This window comes from Chlamydomonas reinhardtii, chromosome 6, assembly GCF_000002595.2.
Source record: "Chlamydomonas reinhardtii strain CC-503 cw92 mt+ chromosome 6, whole genome shotgun sequence".
In the NCBI taxonomy this organism is placed as follows: domain Eukaryota; kingdom Viridiplantae; phylum Chlorophyta; class Chlorophyceae; order Chlamydomonadales; family Chlamydomonadaceae; genus Chlamydomonas; species Chlamydomonas reinhardtii.
The window spans coordinates 6,299,400-6,323,455 of NC_057009.1; the positions used below are offsets into that span (position 1 = coordinate 6,299,400).

Consider the following 24,056-nt stretch of genomic DNA (forward strand, 5'->3'; position numbering starts at 1 on the left):
GCTTGCTAAGTCAGGTCGAGCGCACAGTCCGTGGCAACGGCCGATGGCAAAACCGATGGTGGTACCTAAGATCCGACAGGCGGATGCCACGAGCAGCTCCTGCTATCGAACATGCTCGTGAGCCATTCCTAGCGTCAGATGATGTTGGAGGGGTTATCTTTGTAGGGCCAATCGCGGACTCGCCACCGGCCTCACCCTAGCTTGTCAGCTGAGGGACTCGCAAGAGGTAGCCTTATGACGCCGACCCATGGCTTCGGTGAGCAGCGCTAGCGTTTGCGGTGAGCCGGGCCTGGGGTTCCTCCCCTCTCCGGTTTCATCGGGCCACAGCACAGGGCAGTAGGGCACACGCTTGCCCAAAACCCCTATCCCTCTCTGCAATTCCACAGACCACCCTGCCAATACGGTACCGACACTAGCGTCAAGTCGGAACCTCCGCGCCCGTAAACCTGCATCCGTTCCACACTTCCACCTCCGTAACATTACACGTTTCCTCCTTGGAGCACCGATCCCGCTTCATGTAAACACCGAGAAAGGGCTTGCATGCACGCTAGTGTGAATGACCGGACACTTCAACGCACGTCCGCAGCGCATCCGATCATGGCTCACGCCTGATCAGTGATCATCACCGTCAGGCCGCACCCCCACCCCTACAAGATTGCCACCAACACCACACGCCTCTGCAGTCCACACAACTACGTAGCCTTGGCCTTGCCGCCCTTGCTTGGTGTTCCCTTGGACGCCGCAGCCGCCTTTCCCTTGGGAACCGCGGCCGCGCCCCCCTCCTTCTCGCCCCCAGCCGCCGCCGCCGCCGCCTGGCTCTCCTTCTCCTGCTCTGGCTCCGGCTTAAACTTGTCCTTGTTCATAATGGCCCACGCCTGGAACATAAGCCCCTGTGTGTGCGCGTGTCGTCATGGTTGAGGAGGCATAGGTGGAGCGTGATGAAGAGCACATGAGTGCCGAGCGGTGTCGTTGTGTAGTGTGTGGGTGGGTGACATGGGAGCCCTGGAGGCCGGAGCTTGTGCTCTGCCGCACAAGGCAGTTACCGCCAGACGGACCCCCAAGTCCACACGCGCCAGGCGAGTTGGAAGCAGGGCCCAGGGCCGCAGCAACCGGAACGTTTGCGCCGCGAGCCCCTGAACGAGTGAACGACCCTGCCGCAGCCTAGCCGCCAACTGTTTAGTGCCAAGCTCTCACCCCCAGAATCATGATGACGGCCCAGAACACCGTCTTTGAGTCCATCTCGGTCGACGCCTTGAATGCCTCCTGTTGACAGCACAGGCGAGCGAGCGCAAGTGGTGTTGTTGAGGTTACGACGATCCGCGCCCACCGTATTGTGCCAGTCGTGGTGTGCGGCGCCTGCCTTTGCAGTGCGCCATTGTGCCACTCGTGGTGTGCGGCGCCTGCCTTTGCAGTGCGCTGGGCACATCTCATGAGGCGACCGTGGCACCGTTGTTGCCACCAAGTGAGTTGTGGCACGGTTTCGGCCAGTAAGCATTCCGGCTCCCTCCAAAAATGTGCAGTGCTGGAATTGGAGGCATTCATACGCACACCTCCAGCGGCCAGGTTTTTGCGCGGGGCCCCGCTGATCTCCTGGCGCCACCACCTGGGTTTATGTGCCCAAACGCCCTCCGTCTAAAGCTCCAGATGCCACGCCACCCAACCAACCGAACGGCCTGGGAGCCCCAGACTTAGCCACTCACGGGGTCCAGCCGCCTCTCGTTAACCGCCGGCACGTCCTGGGGCTCCTGTGTGGGTGTGGTGCAGTGGCGGCCGCATGCGCAGCAAGTGAGCGTGTGGTCTGTGGGCGCCATGCTACAAACACACGCGGCTTGCGCAATGGCCGCTGCTGTCACGAAGCCGCACCGAGTGCCGGCCCTCTCCGACACAAAGTAGTTGCAGGGGTTCCACGTGACCACTACGTCGCCGCCGTGACGAATCCCGCAGCCACTCACTCACCGCGTTGGCGTAGCCGCTCTCCACAAAGGTGCGGACCTCATCCAGGATACTAGGGTTCTCGAAGTTTTTGTCAAACACGTACATCTGCATGAAGTTTGGCGGGCATTTGACGAACCCGGTGACCGTGCGGACATGGGCGGCACATGCCAAGCCTCGGGGCAGGGCTGCGCGGTACGGCCGCGATGCTAAGAGCGCAGGGAGAGAGAACAGATACGCAACACACAATGCCGCGGATGCGGGCACGGACGCGCGGACACCACAGTGCTAGGGCTTCTCGGATGCGTATACCAGCCCGCTCCACCTTACAGCTGCCGGTGCGCTACGGAAGTAGCGAGATTGCGGCATCCGAGTTCCAGACACACCTGGCGGTCGCGGAAGAGCACGATGCAGGGCAGGAACACCACGTCACCGAAGCGCTTTGCCACCTTCACATTGCGCGCCACATCCACCTGAGAGAGGCGCCATGTTGGAGTCAGAAGGGACGCCGTAAGTGCAGGCTCACGGCCACAGGGAGGCGCCTTCGTGGGCTGCAAGGCTCCCATGCGCGGCGGGGCCGAACTGCCCCTGGCCCCAACACCAGACAGCCGTGGCACAGCCCCAGTCCGCCGTTGCTCCTCAGATTGAAGGGAAAATACCGATGCGGACAGCGACTTGCCCGGGCATAGATGACCTCCTTCTCCTCCTCCTGAGCCAGCTGCTCAACCACGATGGATGCCCGGTCAAAGCGGGCCACGGTGCTGTCCGTGAACAGCACAGCCCACACGCCCGTCGTCTGGCCCGTACTCGCTTGCGTGTCGTGCTCAAAGGTCGCGTCAGTCAGCTCAATGACCTCTGCGGGATAGGAGTTCGCATGCGCCACACCCCACACTGACACCAGCACCGCGACCACCACGGCTGGCGACCAACACAATCTGGAAGCTCTCCGCATCATTGCCCTATCGCAGAACAACAGGCTGTTGTCAACTATACACTAGGCGTCGGCGATGGACCGTCGCGATCGAGTCGGGCTGTGTGTTTACTGGTGTAGATGCCCGGTCACAGCAACAAGTAAAATCGCCGCCGCCGCCGAAAGAACGCTCGTTTGCGTCGAGATGCCCCTACGATGCCATGATTTTTGGAACGCTGATGACAGCCCAGATAATTTTCTACAAACTACCAAGTTATTGAATACATAGCTTCCCATTACACAAATAACAGAATGAGCGTTAGCAAGAGCCCACCGGAAGACCCCGCAGATGTTAGTTTCGCTGAAGGCCAGGAGGAGGCTGAGCGCAGCATCAAGAAGCTGTGTAAGAGGTTACTACCGGGATGGAGCGACCTACAAGAGGAGGACATGCGGGTAAGTCGGCGTGGGACGTGCGGGAAGGGGCCCCCGCGGCCGCTGCTTTGTAGCGACACGATCCCCAAACCCGCTCCTGGTCTCCATCTTGCATGCTCAACCTAGTTCTGACTTGACCGCGGGTTTCACAGCTGCATTTTCTTCTATGCCAGCGTGTTGGGATGGTGCCAGGCACTGGGGCTGGTCGCTGTCAGGACTGGCACTCCGCTGCCTTCGAGTTGTGGCGCCGACACTCCAGTGCACCCTGTGAACACCCGATTATCATGTTGCAGATGTCAAAGATTAGCGGCGGAATTTCCAATCTATTGGTGAAAGTGGAGCCGCCAGCGCCGCTGCAGGCTGTGGCTGTCAAGGTGCGGGGGGGGGAGCTGCAAGCGCCTCTACGTGCACGCCGGCACTGTGGCAGGCTGGCGGCAGCCATGGAGTGCGGGGATTGTCATGTCATGGGCGTGCTCGGTGTACAGATGTACCGCTGGAGGCCGGGGCTGGCCCGACCCGATCCTGGAAGCTCTTACATGCCAACATATGACGTGTCTGGTTGCGTCGGTTCCTACAAACTACGTGTGCTGCCTGCCTGTGCCGATGCCTGTTTGCTTTGGACAATGCCACCTACGCCTGGCAGGTGTTTGGCGAGGTGGGATGGCGATGGGGGCCTCCGTTTCCATCAGCCGGGAGTTGGGCTGGAGGGAGCAGCTGGGACTGCGCCAACGGGAGCCAGCTGGGGGGGCTGCGGATGGTTGCGGACCTGCGGCACTTAGGCCAGGTGTCCAGAACTTCGTAAGAGCAACAGCAGTAGCAGCAGCAGATGGCGAGTGCCCAGTGCTATCTTGGCAGGTGCGGCGGCGGCAGCATGCGGCGGTAGCGCGCTCCACCCAAGGCAGCGAACTACACTCATGCCTAAAGAATACTACAAATCAACTCCCTGACAACGACGTTCGGAAAGGCCAACATCCGTTGCGCATGTGGACTCTAGACACCGCCGCTTTTCCTTGCCCATGCGCTTTGATGACGTTGATGGGCAGAACATGCACACCAACCCAATGCCTTCACTTGCCTTTGTTCTCCTCAAGGCGAGAATGCATCCATGATTTCGCGCTCGTAACGGGGCCCTGACGTGTCTAGGCCCTCGCCTGCCGCAGGTGTTTGGCGACAAGACAGAGCTGCTCATCGACCGGGAGGCGGAGAAGCACACGCTACTGCGGCTCAACGCGGTGGGCTTCGGCGCGCCGGTGAGTAGCGCGCACTGCTGCGCTCGAAGAGGCATGCGGCAGGTGCCGTATGGCACATGATGCTGTGCGGCATCACCCTTGACTGCCCCCGTCATACATCTCTCTCCCGGCTTGCCGCTTATCCTCATGGGAGGGTGCAAACAACCACCGGTCCCGCCCCAGGTGGTGGGCCTGTTCGGCAACGGCCGCATCGAGGCCTTCCTGCCCTGCAAGACCCTCACGCCCGAGGAGATGGCGCACCCGGGCTTTGTGCCGCACATCGCCGCCCGCCTGCGTGCCTTCCACGACCTACCAGGCATGGACTCGGCCTTCCCTACCGCCTCCACCATCAACTCCACCTCGGCCTCGGCCTCGGCGCCCACGTCAGCGGCGGCGGCAGGGGCAGCGGCAGCAACGGCAGGGCCGCAGCCGCACGCGCCCTCGCCGCAGAGCAGCCAGTGGGACGCCATCTTCGGCTGGTTGGACATGGCGGAGCAGCTCAGCTTCGCACACGACCCCGCCAAGCAGGCCGCCTTCGACAAGGTGGGGGCTGCGGGAGCTGGGGGGTGGGAGCCTGGGGCATGGCACGTGGCCAGGAGGACGGGACGCGGGCAGTTGGTCGTGCCTGGATCCAGCTTGACACGCGTTGGCGTCTACCGGGGCTATGGTGTAAGGCGCCGTCCCTGGTCGCTTATGTCTGTGGTGCCGCTTGAGTTTGTGATTTTGGCCGCTGCTCCTTACCTCCTTGCCTCCTGCCGGCAGGTGGACTTCGCCGCCATGCGCGCGGAGCTGGCGCAGCTCAAGGAGCTGTGCGACAGGGTGGCTTCGCCGCGTGTGTTCTGCCACAACGACCTGCTATCAGGGAACATCCTGGTGATTGCGCCGTCGGCCAGCCCGGCAGCGGCCGCGCCAGAGCCCTCCGCGTCCGACGGTGCGCGTTGCAAATGTTGGATTGCTGTGTAGGAAAAGAATGCACTCTGCGCTAATCCTGTTCAGACAAATATGTTTTTTAGTATCGTGTACAGTACTGAACAGCAAAGTATCTAGTTCTGGCTGACGGCACGTCGAACCCGCAGGCGCAGCGACAATGTCCGGTGTTGAAGACGGCGGTGATGTGCTGGGCGGCGGGCGGCTGCAGTTCATTGACTTTGAGTACAGCTGCGCCGGGCCGCGCGGCTTTGACCTGGGCAACCACTTCAACGAGTACGCGGGCTTCGACTGCGACTACACACGGTGAGTAGGGAACTTCGGTATGGCGGCAAGCATCTCATGGCGAACCCGTTGCAAACGGGAGGGTGCGGTGCTGTGTAGATGTTGCGTAGAGCGTGCCGTGGAACGGAGCAAGCTTCCTCGGCACCGTTGACATCCGTGGCGCTGTAATCCGCTGGACGCAGGTTTCCCACGCTGGAGCAGCAAGCAGCCTTCTTCCGCCACTACCTCAAACCAGGGGAGCTGCAAGCCCTGGCCACCGCCGCGCGCGCCCGCCGGCCAGCCGAGCTCGGAGCGGCCGCACCGCAGGCAGCCGCGGAGGCGGCGGCGCTTGAGGCCCTGGCAGCGGAGGCTTGCATCTACGCGCTGGCGTCGCATGCGTACTGGGGCGTGTGGTCCTTCATCCAGGCGCGCTACTCGCCCATTGATTTTGACTACCTGGATTACTCCGCGCTGCGCTGGGCCGAGTATCACAGGTGGGTGGTGCACTGCTGCTGTTAGGTGCACTGCACACATGGTGTCGGCTGCCATGGTGTCGGCTGCCTGTCACTTGCGATGTAAAGATTGGCGCCAGGGGAAAACCGAGCATCCGGCATTGCATGCTGGCCTTGGGTGGCTCGTTCGTGCTAGCACGAGCTGACCCCTGTCATTGCTGTGCCCTCGTGCGCAGGCGGAAGGCGGAATTTGTGGCGCTCGTGGACAAGAATTTTCCGGCCTGAGCGCAAGCGGCATGTGTTGTCAGCGCGACCATGCGTACCGTGCCCGCTGATGGGCATGGGCTGGGCATTGGCGGGGTGCGTGTTTGTCCCAAAATGCTGGAGCGAGGGGCAAAGCAGGGGTGCACTTTCTGAGGACACGTGATGTACTGTGCCGTTTGTATTGTACAATAGCTCGTTGCACAGTTCATGACGTCTGGCGCGGGATTCGGCATCGGATGCATGCCAAGATGCACCAGCATTGGTCAGGCGGTGTTACAGCACTTTGAGAGCTGTGTGGGGACTGTGTAGGGGATTCCATGGTCTGGTGTGAAATGAGCAAGGACAGCCAGGCAGGTATAGGCAGTGCAGGTGCAGGTTGCGCTGTATGGAGGTTGCATGCAACTGCTGGCGGCAGCTCATGCGTTACGCTGTGCCACCGCACGGTTCTAGCGGTACCCAGCGGGTCAAGTGCGCTGGGCCCCAAGCCCTTTTTTGCGAGCTGCCAGCTACCAAAGTATTTGAATTTGAGCGAATGAGCGCAACAGGAGCGCAACGCCCCTATGATTCCCCAGTGCTCCTGGTTCCCCGTCCCCGTGATTCCGCGATGCGTGCCCCTGTCACATGCCTGAGCGCTGATTGCGGCGCTTCCATTGCTCCACGCCTTCGCCGAGGGCTGCTGACTGCAGCCGTGGGAGTCCGCGGAGATGTGAAAGCACGTAACCACGATTCCTGGATTACATCTTCACACCAGCCAGGGACATGCTTTCGCCCCCAGACTTGAATGTGCAAGCTAGCTGGCTCGTGTACCGCCCCGCTCTGCTCTCCAGTCCGACTAGGGCATGGTCAAGAGCATGCAGAAGGCACGCGGTGCAAGGGGCACACTACCAAACCCCTGCTTGCCATCCTGCAACCTGCCTCACGAATCACCGTGGCGACGTCTGTCCAGCTTTGCGTGTCATGTCTCAAGACAGTTTTGCACACATCCTCTCACGCCCGCGGTTACTCACGGCTTCCCTCTCGCTCAAACAAAATTGGGCCTCTATCATACAGCTTTTCTCACTTCGCTCTCCTCTCTGCTCCAACCTCTTGCCACATGTGTTACTGCATGCTCCACCCGATCAGGGCCTTAGGGCTTCAGGGCTTGGTTGCGATCGTGACGGCGCCGCTGTTCTCGCCATCGCCCACCAGTGTCTGGCAAGCCAACCGGAAGCTCTCGGGCTTCTGCGGTCAGCAAGGCGGCGGGCCCGGGACAAGATGGGTACGTGATGAGATAGGAAAGCTTTCGTAGTGACGATGCATGCACGGGGCCGGGCCGGAACTTCAAGTCGCATGCACACACATCACTATTTCAACAATCTGACATCGTGTGCGTTTCAGCCCGCTGTGTTTCCGCCCCCGCCCCACAACGCGTGCACAGGCGCCTGGCATGCTAGAGAGGCCCTCCCCCACTGATGTCTCACCCCAGAGAGCTTCTTCTTCTCTGCGCCGGTGCGTTCTGTGAGGATGTCAGCGCCACTCTTCACCTGCAGGCAGCCCCCGCACGTGCAAACACGTCAGGGGTACCTGTACCGGTGGCCCGTGCCGGTGGCCGTTGCCCAATCCTTGTCCTTTAAGTGCGAGAAGCCCACCAGGCCACCACCCCTCTCAAAGCAGGTCAGCCATATTTGTCTTCACGCAGTATTTACTCACGTCAACAATGCACGTGCCGCATTGTCCGCCGCCGCCGCAAGACCACACCTTTCCCCTGCGTGGCAAGGCAGCCATCGTCGGCACCATCCGTGTCAAGGCAAACCCGGCGCTGCGGCCGAGCGGGACCATTGGTTAAACTCACCAGGTCGTGTAGAGTTCCACCTTGTTGGCCATCAGCACGTCGCGAAGCTTGTCCCCGCTCTCCACGTCCAATTCCACTGTCGGACCCTCCTTCGTGTTGATGGTCAGCTTTACAGTAGGCGCAACAGTAGGCGCTGAAGAGGCCGTCATTAGGACAGCAGTGCGCCGAGCGTGCGACGCTGGCGCTGCGCATCGGGGGCTCGGGCCCACAGAACCCGCTAGAGAGCGCATTTTTTTATTGGAGCTAACTAGATGACTATTAGCGATAACAGTGAATAGTAATAAATTTAGTTTGAAGCTTATTATGATGAGCGACGTTAACGCCCCGCAGACGGCATGAGGACCAAACTTCTAAGGGCCAGGCGCCCGTTCCTCCTCCGCAAGCTCACTCGTTCACCATAAACAACCTTCAAGCTACAAACAAAAACAGTTTACAATATATAATCCAACTCTACAACTAGTGCTCGCCTGAGAGAGGATTCACCTTGCGAGCTAGGAGCATCTCTTTATCGGCGCGCTAGCGCAGCCTTTTTAGCAACGATGGTGCAGGCTAAGGCGCAGCAGCAGCTGTACACGCACGCTGCAGAGCCGAAGGCAGTTCAACAGCGGCGTGCCAAGGTGCGAAGGCCTCTTTGCGCTGGTCTCCAAGGCTAAGCAATGGTCTGCGTTGTCCTGGTCGATAGTGGGAGGCTGACTTCAACGCTCTCCGCGCCCCGCCATGTGCAGTATCGCGAGGATGAGACGACGCAGACGCTGCCCACGGCAAACATCATGTTCGACCGTCGTGTAGTACGAGGCAACACATACGCCGCGCGCATTCTGCCCGCCGATGCCACGCAAACGCAAACCAAGGGACCCTCGCCGGCATCGACGTGAGTGGGCACACTGCCCCGGAGCCCTGCTGAGTCAGCTAGGAGAAAGCTGCGCCCCGAGGGCCACCTCTGTGGGATAGGATCGGTGTGTTCTCCTGTTTCCAACCCTGTCTTTCCCCTTCCACAGGAAGAAGAGGACAACACGGACGCTGCCGCCCCGGACGCCGGAGGCCGTTGACGGCCGGCGGCACATCGACATCCAAACGGACGTGTATCTGGAGGAGCTGACAGACACCGTGCCGGAGGCTGACACCTCCACGCAGACCGATGCCTTCCTGGACCGGCCCCCCACCCCGCTGTTTGTGCCGCAGAAGACGGGCACGGACGCCATCACCCAGATCGAGAACGGTGAGCAGCTCCGCAAGGCCCGGGGTGCTGTAGAAATATCCAGGACAGGGAGCGGTCGCATACTAGTCTACTCTCAGCTTGAGCCACATTTATGCTGTACCTGTGCGTTTAATGCATGCGAGAATGAGCTGGCGCCGCCTCGTCGTCGCGCAACCCTTCCTCCCCTCGCACCTCCTCCTCACCCTTCCTCCCCCTTTGCCCCATGTTCTCTCCTCCTTCCCGTCCAGGTGACCTGTTTGACTTTGACTTCGAGGTGGAGCCCATCCTGGAGGTGCTGGTGGGCAAGGTGCTGGAGCAGGGCCTGATGGAGGTGCTGGAGGAGGAGGAGCTGGCGGCCATGCGCGCGCACCAGGAGCACTTCGAGCAGATTCGCAACGCCGAGCTGGTGGCCACACAGCGCATGGAGGCGGCGGAGCGGCGCAAGCTGGAGGAGAAGGAGCGGCGCATGCAGCAGGAGCGCGAGCGTGTCGAGCGCGAGCGCGTGGTGCGCCAGAAGGTGGCGGCCAGCGCCTTTGCGCGCGGCTACCTGTCTGGCATTGTCAACACGGTGTTTGACCGCTTGGTGTCCAGCGGCTACATCTACGACCCCGTCATGCGCGAGGTGGAGACGGCGTTCATGCCCTGGCTCAAGGAGCAGGCCATCGGCTACCTGGCGCGCGGCGTGGTGGCGCGGCGCGTGGTGGACAAGCTGGTGGAGGACGCGGCGGCGGCGCTGGCAGCCAATCGCAGCACCCTGGCGGACAAGGCCGCCAGCACGGCGGCCACGGTGGACGCCTGGGCGGAGCGGCAGGCCAAGATGGAGGCGGAGCTGCAAGGCAAGGAGCTGGAGGCGGTGCGGCGGCGGCCCACGTTTGTGCTGCGCGAGCTCAAGCCCGCGGTGGCGAGCGCCGATGCCGTCGAGGCGGCGGCCGCGGAGCTGACGGCGCAGGCGGAGGAGGCGGCCAACGCCAAGTGGGAGGCGGACAAGGCGGAGGCGGCGGAGAAGGCGCGCGCCGAGGCGGAGGCGGCGGCGGAGGAGCAGAAGGCGCTGCTGGAGGAGTTGGCGGCCACGGCGGCGGCGGAGGCGGAGGAGCGCGGCGAGGAGCCGCCGGCGGAGCCGCCGTCGCTGCCGGATGGCGTGGAGCCTGTGGACGTGGAGGCTGAGGTGGCCAAGGCGGTGGAGGCTGTGCCCAAGCCGCCGGTCAAGGAGGTGACAGACATTGACATCCTGTCGTACATGATGGACAAGGGTGCCATCACCAAGGACGCCATCATCCAGGCGCTGGCGGTGCACGCGCTGGGCGACAAGGCCTACACCAACCACCCCGCGTTCGCCGAGGCGGAGGGCGCGTAAGGGCCCGCCGCGCAGTGTAGCGCAGTGAAGCGCAGCGCAGCGTGCGTCTATGCGTGCGTGCGTGCCTTGTAGGGCGACAGAAGGATTTGTTGGGGAATGCGCAGCGTATGGATTTTGACTGTGTGGATAGCACGCGTGCGCGTTTGTCGCACGACTGGCTTGTGTTGCCGGTGTTGCGTGGACAGGACTGAGCTTGTCGCAGGACGGCAAAGGGCGGTAGGAGCCTGGTGAAGGTGCCTGCGGCCTACCTGGGGCCGTCTTACAGTGACCCAGCATTCTTTTGAGACTCCATTCCGCTGTAGCAGCGGCTTCTCGCGTGTGTGCGTACTACTGAGTACTGACTGCGGGGACAGCTGAACTGTGTGTCTATTGTGCTGGGCTGGCTGTATGTGTGCGTGTCCGAAGTACGGTACGGAGTGGATTGGGGGAGAGGTCGCTTTGTACAGAACACAGCCAAGGCCAGCTGACATGGTCTTGAATGAGATGCAGCTGTGTATCACGGGCGCGTGAGCGTAGGCAAATGCCTTAGAGCTTTTGTAAGCAGGTTCTGCATTGCAATACGGTACGCCTGTTCTTTCAACTGTCCACGTGGTCCGACGGTCCTGGCCAAACACATGGCACCGGCCGTGTCCAATACCTGCTAGCTGGCGTCAGCATGTGCAACCACTGCTCCATGTGATACCGTTTCAAACGGCCACCATCAGTGCGACCTTACAGGAACTCAGGAAGGGACCGTCCAATGAGGGACCATCTACAGCCCAAAGAGAAACCACAGTCCTCGCCCGTATTGTCTGTCGATCTATCTGACCAGTTCTACACACATGAGTCCCAGCCAAGCCTTAGATAGTAAGCCCGAGTGTAAGCCCCACGCCAGAGCCCCATAGCCACGTAACACCCTGCATTGGAGTGCGTGCCGCCCACGCAACTTTCTGTGCCGGGACCGAAGCAGATATAGGCGCCACAGTCGACAGCGCCAAAGCCTGCTTGGAGAGCGCGGCAACGGCGCCTCCGTCTCATCTCTCGTTCGTTGAAAGACCCGAGTTGACAACACATACCGCTCCGGCACCCCGACGTTTCTATGCAATAGCCGTGCGTCTCGCACTGCAGTTTACTCGATCTCAATGCTCGACAACCTTAGGCAAGTGCACTCAAGCTCGCGTGGTCTGTGGCCGAGGCGGAGCTCTCAGGCAACAGGCCTCAACCCCATCGACTGCGTTCCGCCCACGAAATTTCCTGTTCCTGCCGCCGACCCCTTTCAGCTTCCTCCCTTCCGCCAAGCTGCTTAACTCCTTCAACGCTTACGGCGCCACTCCTTTAAGTAGCAGGGGCAGCAGAGGCCCTGAACATACTTGCAGCACTTGCGGATGCCACGGCGCCGGAGCAAAACGTGCCTCATACCCCCACCCCCCAAACGCACGCCAAACACTTCCCCTGGCACGCCATAACGGTGCCTGGGCTCGTTCGGTCCAGACGCGCACGAACCCGCACCAGGTGTGCAAACGCTTGTTCACACGGCACCCTGACACAGGGGTGCCACCCTTGCCCTGACTCCATGCCATTCCGCATATTTTTGCAGCACACGTACGCGCAGTAGCACACACATGCGCTGATAGCAATTCTGGAAAGAATACTTGCAATCCCACTTGTTCTCAATACCGGGACAGGCACAAGACAGAACAGTACCTCCAACATGGATCCAAACACGCGGGCACCCGTGTACACGCTGGGTTGACGGGCCCCTGTGTTCCACGCGCCGCTCCGTCCCTCCCCACATGTCCCGACGTCCGCCCCGAACCCCGCCGCTACAATATTGCCATTGTCACATATGTCATTTGCCCCCGGCATCCGCCCTGTCCGCCGCCTGTACTCGTGCAAAGTACACACGGCCGCTTTGATAAGAGCTTGCAGCAACATCGTTGATTGGCTCTTTTGTTACCGGCTAGCGGTGATAAGGCATGCGTATGTGTGCCAACTTCCACTCTGGGGCCCACTTGGCCCCTGTGCCTGCCGCCCATGATACTTTCTGTCCGCCCACGGAACTTCCTGTGCCGGTGCTGACTTAGCATCGGCGGCAGACACAGGCTCTGTCTCGTTCCTAGCAGCAAACATGCCTCTGCTTCTCCGGGCCCTCAGCCAAGGCCCGCCAAGTATCACCAAGCGCAAAACTTTGGTTCCATTTCACAGCAGTAGCCGCCGCTCCTCATGGACAGCGTCACATATTTGCCTCAAGTAGCACCAAACAATTTTACCCGAAATTCCCAAGGTATATTCAGTGCCGTACTCATATACGACAGCGACACAAGCACTGCAACATTCCTGAGCCTGTCTGGACAATGCCTCCACACAAAGTGCCTCCAGCCTCACCAACGTTCCTGCGCCACGGAGCACCCCGCATCGCGACGAGGTTAGTCAAGGCGTTCTTGCAACCTGCCAGAGACCCTGCACAGCGGCAAGTTGCCCCCCTACAGCCATCAGCCTCAGCCCAGGTCCTCGCGTGTGCCCAACAGGCCCCCATACACGCTGTTGGGGTTTGTGAAGGTCAGGTGGTCCCCGCCGCCGCCGCGCGGCCCCCACTCGTCCCAGCTGTAGTGGCTGAAGTCAACGCTGGCGCTGAGGGTGCGCTGGATGGCGCCACCGTGGGCGCCGCTAGCGGCCGCCGCCGCGAACGCCGCGGAAATGTACGGGTTGTACCCTCGCCCAGCACCGCCGCCGCCGCTTGGGAGGGCGCCCGCGCCGGCTCCAGGCGCATGCGCGAAAGCCGCGCCGTCGCTGCGAAGCGCGCCGGCGCCGAGAGGGTTAGCGCCCGAGGCGCGGCGGAAGCGCACACCTGCGGCGCCGCCGCCACCGCTCCGGATCCCCGCCGCGCCCAGGTGGTGGTGGTGCTGGTGCTGGGGGTGCAGGTGCGGCATGCCTGGCTGCTGGGAGCCGTACGCGTCCTGCGGCGGACCCCGCAGCACCCGCGCGTATCCGCCCAGGTGCCCCATGGCAGCGGCGTGGTGTGCCGCGGCCGTGTAGGGCGCAGGCAAGGGCGTGCTGGCGGCCGCGTCCGCCGCGGCTGCACCCGTCACGCCACCGTCGGGGCTGCTGCCGCCCGCAGCGTCCACGGCAGCAGCGGCGGCGGCAGTGGCGCCTGGCGGCGCCGCTGGGAGCGGGTCGCTTGCCGCCACGTAGGACGGCGGCGCGCCCACGCCCTCCCCTGCGGCGCCTGGCGTGCCGTCCATGCCCGCGGCCTCCTGCACCGCGGGCAGCATGCGGCTGCTGCCGCCGGCGCCCTCGCCGCCGCCCAGTGGTCCGCCCAGCTGCCCGCTCACTGAGCCCGCCACGGCGCCAGTGACACGCACCGCTTCTGTGCTGGACGGCCGGCCGCTGCTGCCGACGCCCACGCGCGTCGCAGTCTCCGCCGCCGCCTCTCCGGCGGGCACGTGCGGCCGGAAGTACACCGCGGCATGCGGCGTCAGCGCGGCGGCCGGAGCCTCGGCAGCGCCATATGATGGCGGCGGCGGCGGAGCCACCGCCGGCGCCGCCGGCCGCGCCCAGGGCAGGTCAAGCTGCGCTAGGATGCTGCTGGTAGCGACGGCGCTCGCGGTCGCGCCGCCGGCACTGCCGCCGCCGCCGCTTGCAGCTCCGACACCGCCCGGGCCGGCAGTGACGCCGTCCTGCGCGGACGCGGCCCAAGCAGCGCCGAGGGAGATGTCGGTGGCGGCGGTGGCGGTCGCTGATTGCGGCGGCATCGCTTGCGGCGCCCCCTCGACCGACGTGCCACTGCTCAAGCCCGCAGCTGGTGCGGCAACCCCAAGTGGTGCCAGTGATGACGAGGATGAAGGCTTCTTCAGGGCGAGGCTAAGGCTGTAGCCGCCTCCCTCCTCGGCCTGCGAGTGGATGCTGCTACTGCGCATGGGTGTAGCTAGCGGCACCGGGTGGGCGGCAGCAGCGGCGGCGCTTGTCCCTGGGGCTGCGGCGCTAAGTTGTTGCTGCTGTTGTTGCTGCTGGTGCTGCTGCTGCTGCCGCTGCGCCGCCTCGAGCTGCTGCTGCTTCTTCAGCTGCTGTTGCTGCTGCACCTGCTGTTCCACGAACCAGCGGATCTGGTCCTGCTTGCTGGGCCTGCCGCTGTCGGCGTTGGCTGCAGCCGTAGCCGCAGCCGCCGCAGCCGCCGCCACCATTGCCGCCGCCGCTGCCGCCGCCGCCGTCCTGTCTCGCCCCGTCAGCGACGCCCGCTGGTTGTTGCCGCCCCAGTGCGGGATGGGAGGCGGGCCACCGGCGGAGCCCACGGAGCCCAAACGCAGCTGCGGCGGCTGCAGCCCCGCGCCGCCGCCGCTAGGAATGGTGCTGACGCCAGACATGTCCGACCGCATGTGGCCGAACCTCAGCGGCAGCGGCACCGCCGCCGTCGACTGCAGCATCACACTGCTCCCCGCGCTGGCGCCGCCGCCTGTTGCCGCAGCGCCCCTGTGCGCCCCCGTGTCCGAGCCGCGCCTCGCGGCAGCCGCGGCCGCGGCCGCGGCGGCAGCTCCAAGCGCGCTGACGCCGGCGGCGCCGGCGCCGGCGGCGGCGCCGCCAATGGTGCTGGCGCCGGTGGTGACGGCGCCCGCCGTGACGGGGTTGAACAGGCTGCTGGCGCTTGACTGAGTGAACAGCGAGTCAGGCATGGCGCGCAGCATAGCGCCCTCCGTCTCCTCGCTGCCCTGTGCGCCGCCGCCACCGCCACCCGTACCAACCGCGCCGCCACCGCCGCCAGCACCGCCGCCGCCGCCACCGCCGCTTGCCACGATGGCGCTAAGCTTCGACGTCAGCTGGCTCGTCAGCAACGTCTCAAACGTGGTACGGCGGCTGTTGTAACCGGTGCCGCTGCCGCCGTGGCCGGCGGCGCCGGCGGCGGCGCCGGAGGGCGCGCCCGTGCTGATGCCGCCGACGGCCCGTTTGAAGGTGCGCACGGCCGAATTGTTGCGCAGCGCGGCGGTGAGGTGCGCGTCGAACAGTGAGGCCAGGCCGGTGTGCGCGGACCAGCAGCTCCCGGAGCCGCTGGTGCGGGCCACGCGCTGTGGTGGACAGGAGGGTTGTAAGGTTGGGTTGTTGGGCAGGAAGGTGCGGCGCCAAGGGAAGGGCAAGGCACTGCACAGCACCGTACACGCTTTAGGTTCCAAAGTGCGCGCGTAGAGGCTTGGCGCAAGAGATAGGAATAAGCCAGACCCTTGCAGCAGCAGGGCAGCATGTCACGTCCGTCAGGTCCCGTGCTCACCTCGGCCGCGTACGCCGCTGCCCCCGGCGAGTGCTGCTGCAGATGGAGTTTCGTCAGCACGTCCCGGATGCTGCCGCTGCCAGTGGGCATCCGCAGCAGCGAGTTGGGTCCGGCGCTGCCCACACTGGCTCCACCCGCCATCCCTGACAGCTGCCTGGACACAGCGCCCATCATCAAGAGCCCGCCCAGCCCGGAATCCCAGCGGTTGCTCAAGTACCGAGAGCTGCCGCCGCCGCCGGCTCCGCCGCCGCCGCCACCCCGTGCAGCTGCCTCCCCAACGCCGGTGCTGGTCGCCTGCGGCGACGGCGCAAGCGCCAACGGCACCTGATACCACAGGCGCTCAGAGATGGTGCCGCCGCCGCCGCCGCCGCCGCCGGCGATCGCCGCCGCCGGGTGCATGCGTGCGGCGGCGTTGCCGCTGGCGTCGCTGCTCACTGCAACCTCCCCGGATGAGGCCAGAATGATGTTGGCGGCGGCAACGGCCGCCGCCGCCGCCACCGCCGTACTGCCCGGCGTGGCGAAGCTGTCATGGCTCCTCCGCCGGCCCGGCGACGGCAACAGCAAGCTGTTGAAATCAGGCCCCAGCTGCAGCAACGGCGCACTGGCGCCGATGGCGCCGCCGCCGCCCGCCCCCGCCGCCGCGGCGGCGGCGTGCGCCGCGGCAGCGCCCGAGATCATCGGGGAACCGCGCCGGCCACCACTGTTTCCGCCGCCGGCGGCGGCGCCGCCTGTTGCCATGAAGAGGCCGCCTGTGCCTAGGCCCAGCCCGGTGCCGGCGCTACTGCGGTCGGCGGCGTTGGCCCCGCTGACGTAGTCGGCGTCCCCGGTGGTGGAGGTGCGCGTCACCAGCCGCATGAACATCTCGAACACACGGGCGTCGTGCTGCGCGGGGGGCACACGTGGGGGCGCAGCGGCACACCAGTCGGGGAAAGACAGGCACGCCGGCACGTGTCAGCACCAGCATTCCATGTCGGCCCGCTTGCGTTGGGCAGGACCACACAGCGAACGTGCCAACGCCGTCCGCCCACGAAACTCCCTATGCCTTAGCCAACGTAATCCTGTGCCTGCCGCCCACAAAACCTTCTGTGTCTGCAGAACTACAGACACCGCATCACCCTATGCCGTTCCCATAAACTGATTCCCAAGCGCCATATGACAATTGGTCAACAAAGGCGGCACCGCGGACGCACCTGCGCGTGTGCCGCCGCGAGCTGCTGATCAGACAGCGAGGTACGGTCGAGCGCGGCGCCCGCCCCAGCCATGCCGCCACCCGTGCTGTTGCTGTTGCCGCCGCCGCCGCCGCCGCCAGGCGACATGGCCACCTGCAAACCTCCAAATCCGCCTGCCCGCGGCGGTGCGAACGTAAAGCCATTCGTGCCTCTCCCTGAGCTGCCCGGCGAGTTGTAGCCTCCAGCCACCATCCCGGCGCTACTGCCGGCGCTGTTACGCCGCATGCCGCCCCCCTCACCCTGCGGCAGTGACACCGCCAGAGACGGCAGCCCATACCCCGCCAGGCTGCCGCCAGCCCCACTGCCGCTGCCGCCGCGCTGCCGATCCTGCTGCTGCCTGGCTGTAGCAGCGGCAGCTGCACCAGCAGCAGCCGAAGCAGTAGCAGCTCCGGGAATGCCATGCGGCACGCCTCCGCCGCCGCCTCCATGCAGGTCGTCTACGCCGGGCGGCAGGTCGCCGCTCTCAATGCGCTCCAACCTCGCGCCCAGAGCACCCGAGGGCAGCACGCCCACACCAGCACCAGCACCAGCCGCCCCAAAGCCACCAGCCCCCGCGCCGCCGCTAGCCATTGGGCTGCCGCCGGCCGACGACCCCAGCCCGCCCGGGCCTTGCAAGCCGCCGCCCGCCGAGCCGCCCATCCCCGCCGCCGCCGCCGCCGCCTCGTCCGCCGCTCGCACCAGGGCTCCGAACATGAGAAGCGCATCCAAGCTGGCACGGCCGCGCAGCACCCGCGTCACCAGCGGCCGCGCCGGGCCGCCCACGAGGCCGCTGGCGCCGCTCGCGTGGGCGCCGGTGCTGTCCGTGCTGCCGGGCCCGCCGCTGCTGGGCCCGCCACCGCCGAAGCCCAGCAGGGCTGCGGCGGCGCCGCCGTGCACGACCATAGCACCGCTGTTGTTGACGCTAGCGCCGGCGCTGCCATCGCCGCCGCCGCCACCAGCGGCGCCACTGGCACCGCCGCCGCCGGTGTTGAGGCTGCCTCCAGGCACCACCACCGGCGTCACGCCTTCCGCGCTGCCGCCCATGCCCGTGCCGTCGGAAGCGCAGGCGAACAGGCCCTCCCGCATCAGCCGCGGGCCGCTGCTGACGCCCTCGCCGTACACCTCCCCGTCGCCGCCGCCGCCACCGCCGCCGCCGCCGCCGCCACCGCAGCCGCCGCCGCCGCCGCCGCCACTAGCTGCCAGGTCGCCGCGGAGCTCGGCGGCGGTGGGCTGCTCCTCCGCCATCACATGGTCCATACTGGAGCGCAGCGCCATGCGCAGCGTGGTGGGAGCGCCCGGCACGGCGCCGGAGCCGGAGCGGGAGCGGGAGCCCGCGCCGGGCGCACCCGCGGGCGCGGAGATGGTGCCAGCGGCGGCCACAGAAGCCACGGCCGCGACTGTGCCTGCGGCCGCGGTGGCTGTGGCGCTGTAGGTGACCTGCTCAGTGGCGGCGCCGTCGTGCCGCCCACTGCGGCCCCAGCCTGGCCCCAGCCTGGGGCCCGAGATCGGGCTTGACCCCGCGACGGCGCCGCTGGTCCCAGCGGCGGCGCTGGTGATGGCGATTGCGCTTGAAACTTTGGGGCTGGCGTGGCCCGCGATCGCCGTCGCGAACGTGCCGCTGCCCGCTGTGGCCCCGCCTGCGGGAAACGTTGACGAGACGGCTGCGGAGGGCGCTGCTGCTGCCGCCGCCAACGCCGGCCCTGACGCAGAGCCCCCGGCACCGTTGCCGGCGCCAGGCCTGATGCCGGGGCCCATGCCCTGGCCACCCCGGGCGGTGGTCGGGGAGGGGTGCGGGACGAGCAGGGGCTCCGGGATGTTGTGCCCCGGGTGCCCTGCACTGTGTATCCTGCCTGACGAGGGCCGCCCCTCGGGGCCGCGGGGCCAAGGATTAGGTCCCGGGCCCACACCGCACTCCAGGCTGACGCGGGGGTGGTGATGTGCGTCATGCCAGCCGTGGGGTTGCGCCGGCGAGGAGCTCATGGGGACCAGTTGCGCAGCAGGCGCCGGTGGAGCCGGCGCCGGTTCGCTTCCCGCTGGCTGTGATGCTTGTAAAATTTCTGTTGCATTCTCCTGGCCCACTACAGAGCCGCTGGGCCTGACTGCCTGAGCCAAAGCGCCTCCTCCAACGTCGCTGGAGGTCCATGGCGCCCTTCCTTCAGCCTCTTCTGTGTTGTCCTTGCGCTTCGGTCCAAAGCAGCCCAGTAACCATTGCCGCATCCGTCGCGCCCGCGCTTAAGAAGAAAAAAGGCGGGCCCCACAACCCGCGTCGCCAGGTTGTTCTTGCATAATCAGACTCAAATAATCCAATGTCTTATTTGTTTTGACAAACAGTACGCTGGAAGTGCGTGCCGTGAGTCAAACAAAAAATCTTGCATGTGATGGGGGGAAGCGCGGGTCAATACGCCTTGCTGCGTATTATATTGCGTTGTGTTAATGCGCTTGCTTTATGTAGCGATGCTTAACACCACAGAATGGCAGCTTCGTGCCCCTAACTTGCAGCCCCTCGCCACAGTGTCGAGCTGGCCAAATGATGTAGTAGTAACGGCAGAGGTGGAGGTGTCGGGAGGGCGTGAAGGCAGGACGGGAAACATCAATCTGGGGCACAGGGGCGACGCCCATCGCGGAGGGGGGACGGGTTGCCCTCGAGAGTTTCGCGTGTTGTAATCAGACGCCGAGCTTTTGTATAGCTTGACAAGCGCTTATAGGAAAACTCATCATTGTCTATCTATTCACAAACGCAATCAGTATAGCCGTAGCTTGTAGGCGTGGCCAGCAGTCTCAGGATGAGCACGCTCGGCATGCTGGCGATGTCAGCTAGCTTATGGAGGCGAGGCCATAGGCTTCGGAGCGTCGATGGCGTGCTCGGGAAGTTGTTAATGGTTGCGGAGCCTGGGACGGAATCGGCGTCCACACCAGCTACGGCTTCGGCAGGTGTCCGCAGCCATACACTCGCCCTGCAGCGGTGGCCCATGTCGCAGTTGGCGTTGGATGTGCAGGTGCGCTAGCCCTTGCAGGGCACAGGCGGCAACCGGTGTGGCGTGCGGGGGCGATGGGCACGTCGGGTTGAGCTTGTTCCGTTGTCAGCCGCTTGCGAGTGCAACACGCACAATCCCAGCCCAGCCACTTTCATGCAATCTCCATGCTACCTGGCAACAGCCCCAACCCTGCGCCCTGCCACCTCCGCCGTCATCGTGACCCCGCACCCAACAACAGACCACCCAACCGCACCTCTACCCGCCGCGCTGGACGCTGGGCGCCCCCGCCCACTTCTCCACCTCCTCCTCCCTCTCCTTCCCTTCCTCCCCCTCCTCTCCCTCCTCCTCCTCCTCCCCCTCTGCTTCCCCCTCCCCCTCTTCTTCCCCTTCCTCCACCTCCTCGGCGCCGCCAGGCGCCACTGCCTCCTCCTCCTCCCCCTCCTCCCCCTCCTCCTTCTTCCAGTCTCACCGACGGATGACGGACGCCGAGGTGGAAGCAGCCATAGAGGCGGCGCCGCCCACCTCGGGCGGGTCCAGCCTGCTGATGGCGGCGCTGCCGCCGCGCCTGGTGCCGTACGCGCAGCTGATGCGGCTGGACAAGCCCATTGGCACCTGGCTGCTGGCGCTGCCCTGCATCTGGTGAGAGCGGCGGCGGCGTTCAGGCGGGGGCAGGGACAGGGGCAGGGGCGGGGGCTGGCTCCAATGGAGGCTCGGGTTGGGGTCCTGGGAAGCTCCCTGGGCCACGGTACTTCTTCGGGGTGGGGCGGGGGCTGCCTGCAGCTCCATTGCGTTGTCAGTTTGACACCACATCTCTGTCGCCAGGTCATGACCCAGCCTTTCCACCCACCCACCTCCTCGCCTGCACCCCCGCAGGTCAATAGGTCTGGCCACGCCCGCAGGCCAGCTGCCCAGTCTGTATATGATGGCGCTGTTCGGGGCGGGGGCAGTGGTGGGTGGGGCTGGGGCGGGTGGAGCGGCGGGTGGCGGGTGGCCGTGGTGGCCGTGGTGGCGGCGGGGCGCCGGGGCCGTGGCGAGTGGCAGGGGCTGTGGTGGGGCGTGGGGCGTGGGGCGCAGTGCATCTCAATTGAGGGAGGTGGCAGGCCATTGAACGCACATGGTGTGGGCTCCAAGGGGGGGCACTAGGGCACCACCTCGCTGGGGAGTGCGGGGCATGGTTGCGGACGCCCCACCCTTCCAGGACCACCACCGGGGCTTCGGCCTGACCTGCCGCCTGCCCCGCCTGCCCCGCCTGCCCCGCCTGCCCCGCCTGCTCCCCCCTCTCACACACACACATGCCCGCACACATCATCTGCATGCACAGCTGCTGCGCGGCGCGGGCTGCACCATCAACGACCTGTGGGACCGGCGGCTGGACGCTGCGGTGGAGCGCACCCGCAGCAGGCCGCTGGCAGCCGGCACCTTGCAGCCGCGGGACGCGGTCGGTGAGTTTGGCCTTGGGGGGGGGGGGTGGCAGGCGGCGCAGGGGGCCTTACAGAGCTTCATGGGATACAGTAAGTGCGAGTGAAGGCGCGCGTGCTCGCGTGCGTTACGTGTCCACGCACGTACCCAAGTGCCCACCGCACTGCCCACGGGTGTTTCATGTCTGCCCAGTGTGCCCGCCCCACTTGCCTCCGCCACACAACACGCGACCGCCCTCCTCCTCCTCCTCCTCCGCCTTGCCCTGCTGCTCCCCGCTCGTCCTGCTGCTGCCCTCGCGCTGCAGCGCTGCTGGTGGTGCAGCTGTCCCTGGGTCTGGTCATTCTGCTGCAGCTCAACGACTACAGGTGGGCTGGGGCTGGGGATGCAGATTCGGACGGGGATGCGAATGGGGATGCGGCAGTGAACGCATTGGGGGTGGCGAGGGCAGGGATGTCGGAAGAGGCCCTGTCTCCGGCTCCCACAACCCTAATCCACAAGCACCTCTCGCACGCGCTCTTGCACCCGCCCCCAACTCCCCCACCTCCAGCAAGCTGCTCGGCGCAAGCTCTCTGGCACTGGTGGGCACCTACCCGCTCATGAAACGGATCACCTTCTGGGTGAGCAGGGGACCCGGGGTGTCGAGGACGGGGGCGCTTGGGACCGCAGACGGCATGGCTGCGGCAGCGGCAGATGCAACCAGGATACTGCAGGGTGTGGACATGCAGCCCATGGATGGAGACTTGTTCGACACACGGGGCTGCCGCGGCCGCAACACCGCCCTCTTGGCAGTTCCCCAAAGCCCAAGGCCGGCCGTGCGCTGAGTGCGCTGTCACGCCCCAACCCTCATGCCGCACCACCAGGCACCGCACTACAAAGCACGACGCACACCGATTCACGCACCACACACACACGCACACCAAACCAAACCGCAAACACACGCACTACCACCTCCTTCCTTGTTTTGGTTTAGTGTGGGCTGGTATTTACAAACCCCCCCCCCCACACACACACACACGCACACCAACACACATACACACACCGCCCCGCAGCCCCAGGCCTTCCTGGGCCTCACCATGAACTGGGGCGCGCTGCTGGGCTACAGCGCCGTGGCGGGCGGGGTGGACTGGGCCGTGTGCCTGCCGCTGTACGGCGCCGGCGTGGCGTGGACACTGGTGTACGACACAATCTACGCCCACCAGGTGCGAGCGGGGCGGGGTTGTTTGCACTTTTACCAATGGGAACCTGGGGGAATGCTAGGGGCGGGGCGGGGGGTGGGCGCTGGGGATGCTGCCGCAATGCAGGGAGGAACCAGCAGCGGTGTGCTTGTGTGGCGGGCGGTGGACGGGTCCTGCACCCGCGACCGTCAACTGCTTACGCGAGCAGCAGCCACTGGCCTCTCACACCGCTGCTCACACTTCCTCAAAACCCTGCTTTGCCGCACCTGCCGCCCCCGCCGCCCCCGCCGCAGGACAAGAAGGACGATGCGCGTGTGGGCGTCAAGTCCACCGCACTGCTGTTCGGCGCCGCCTCCAAAACCTACTTTGCGGCCTTCACCGCCGCCACCGCCGCAGGCCTGGTGGCGGCGGGCCTGGCGGCGGGAGCCGGGCCGTCATACTACGCCGGCACGGCGGGCATGGTGGGCCACATGGCGTGGCAGATCCAAAACGTGGATCTGGAGAACGGGCCAGACTGCGCGGCCAAGTTTGGATCCAACAAGTGGGCGGGCGGGATTCTGGCGGCGGGGATCCTGGCGGATAAGGTGGCTGCCAGCGGCTGGCACGACTGGTACGAGGCGATGTAGCTGCTGCGAATGGTGTGCAGCTGCTTTGCAGCTAGCGTGGATGTAGCGGCTGCGAATGGTGTGCCGCTGCTTTGCAGCTAGCGTGGATGTAGCTGTGAGCGGGTGGTGAGACCAGGCATCAGACGACAGGGTCGACGCCGTGCGTGCTGAGTCGCAAGCAATCAGCAAGCAGTGACCCGTGTGGCATGTTGCATGGTCCAGGTGTATGGTGGATGGCATCGATGGAGAGGAGATGGCTCGCGGTGTTGTTCGGTGGATGGGTGAGGATATGTGTGTACTGGCGAGCCCCTGAGTCGAGCCGCCTCCCTGAAACAATAGATTACATCAGCCGGTGTCTGGTTGGCAGTCTGTGCTGGCGAGCATAGCATGGCACGGTGTGTGGCGGGATTTATTGCTGTGTTGCCTGTTGTTCTTGTGCTTGACAGCGGGACGTGGCTGGACACATTGCGAGCGGTGCCTGCACAAATCGACCTCGGCTATGTCCGGGAGATAATGTCGTTATGTAGACGCTCCACTGCCAGGGTACGTCGTACGGTCGTAGGCAGTAGGTTCAGGTCCTGTTGGGTCCAAACCCTCCACACATTCCGTCCGGGCCTGCCACATGGAGTCGGGTGCAACGGTGCA

At 65.1% G+C, this 24,056-nt stretch overlaps 6 protein-coding genes across 7 annotated transcripts; 3 read left to right on the plus strand and 3 right to left on the minus strand.

Annotated features, from left to right (window-relative positions):
* Positions 1 to 156: 156 nt before the first annotated feature.
* On the minus strand, positions 157 to 3,022 carry CHLRE_06g291550v5 (uncharacterized protein). The gene is made up of 6 exons (XM_043063427.1): positions 2,612 to 3,022; positions 2,319 to 2,405; positions 1,957 to 2,040; positions 1,701 to 1,745; positions 1,195 to 1,263; positions 157 to 890 (listed from the first exon to the last, which is right to left on the minus strand). Exons 1-6 carry the CDS (start codon positions 2,885 to 2,887, stop codon positions 693 to 695), a joined length of 759 nt encoding a protein of 252 aa, XP_042924133.1. The 5' UTR covers positions 2,888 to 3,022; the 3' UTR covers positions 157 to 692.
* Positions 3,023 to 3,122: 100 nt separating this feature from the next.
* Positions 3,123 to 6,984, plus strand: CHLRE_06g291600v5 (uncharacterized protein). 2 transcript variants are annotated; one of them, XM_043063428.1, is made up of 9 exons: positions 3,123 to 3,295; positions 3,568 to 3,648; positions 3,918 to 3,929; positions 4,435 to 4,524; positions 4,687 to 5,046; positions 5,266 to 5,434; positions 5,580 to 5,736; positions 5,898 to 6,188; positions 6,383 to 6,984. In XM_043063428.1, the coding sequence occupies exons 1-9, from the start codon at positions 3,155 to 3,157 to the stop codon at positions 6,429 to 6,431; spliced, it is 1,350 nt and encodes a 449-aa protein (XP_042924135.1). In that variant the 5' UTR covers positions 3,123 to 3,154; the 3' UTR covers positions 6,432 to 6,984. The 2 variants fall into 2 exon arrangements, with proteins under 2 accessions (XP_042924135.1, XP_042924134.1); XM_043063429.1 differs by lacking the exon at positions 3,918 to 3,929.
* Positions 6,985 to 7,132: 148 nt separating this feature from the next.
* CHLRE_06g291650v5 (uncharacterized protein) lies at positions 7,133 to 8,532 on the minus strand. The gene is made up of 4 exons (XM_001695479.2): positions 8,242 to 8,532; positions 8,100 to 8,154; positions 7,871 to 7,933; positions 7,133 to 7,631 (listed from the first exon to the last, which is right to left on the minus strand). The coding sequence occupies exons 1-4, from the start codon at positions 8,388 to 8,390 to the stop codon at positions 7,545 to 7,547; spliced, it is 354 nt and encodes a 117-aa protein (XP_001695531.1). The 5' UTR covers positions 8,391 to 8,532; the 3' UTR covers positions 7,133 to 7,544.
* Positions 8,533 to 8,642: 110 nt separating this feature from the next.
* On the plus strand, positions 8,643 to 11,345 carry CHLRE_06g291700v5 (uncharacterized protein). The gene is made up of 4 exons (XM_001695354.2): positions 8,643 to 8,858; positions 8,967 to 9,112; positions 9,240 to 9,460; positions 9,688 to 11,345. The coding sequence occupies exons 1-4, from the start codon at positions 8,781 to 8,783 to the stop codon at positions 10,791 to 10,793; spliced, it is 1,551 nt and encodes a 516-aa protein (XP_001695406.1). The 5' UTR covers positions 8,643 to 8,780; the 3' UTR covers positions 10,794 to 11,345.
* An 11-nt stretch (positions 11,346 to 11,356) lies between these two features.
* Positions 11,357 to 19,602, minus strand: CHLRE_06g291750v5 (uncharacterized protein). Its single transcript, XM_043063430.1, has 3 exons — positions 17,220 to 19,602; positions 16,030 to 16,911; positions 11,357 to 15,829 (listed from the first exon to the last, which is right to left on the minus strand). Exons 1-3 carry the CDS (start codon positions 19,452 to 19,454, stop codon positions 13,271 to 13,273), a joined length of 5,676 nt encoding a protein of 1,891 aa, XP_042924136.1. The 5' UTR covers positions 19,455 to 19,602; the 3' UTR covers positions 11,357 to 13,270.
* A 100-nt stretch (positions 19,603 to 19,702) lies between these two features.
* On the plus strand, positions 19,703 to 24,054 carry CHLRE_06g291800v5 (uncharacterized protein). Its single transcript, XM_001695355.2, has 8 exons — positions 19,703 to 20,233; positions 20,451 to 20,851; positions 21,086 to 21,161; positions 21,534 to 21,654; positions 21,936 to 21,996; positions 22,179 to 22,248; positions 22,681 to 22,830; positions 23,100 to 24,054. Exons 1-8 carry the CDS (start codon positions 20,114 to 20,116, stop codon positions 23,430 to 23,432), a joined length of 1,332 nt encoding a protein of 443 aa, XP_001695407.2. The 5' UTR covers positions 19,703 to 20,113; the 3' UTR covers positions 23,433 to 24,054.
* Positions 24,055 to 24,056: the final 2 nt, after the last annotated feature.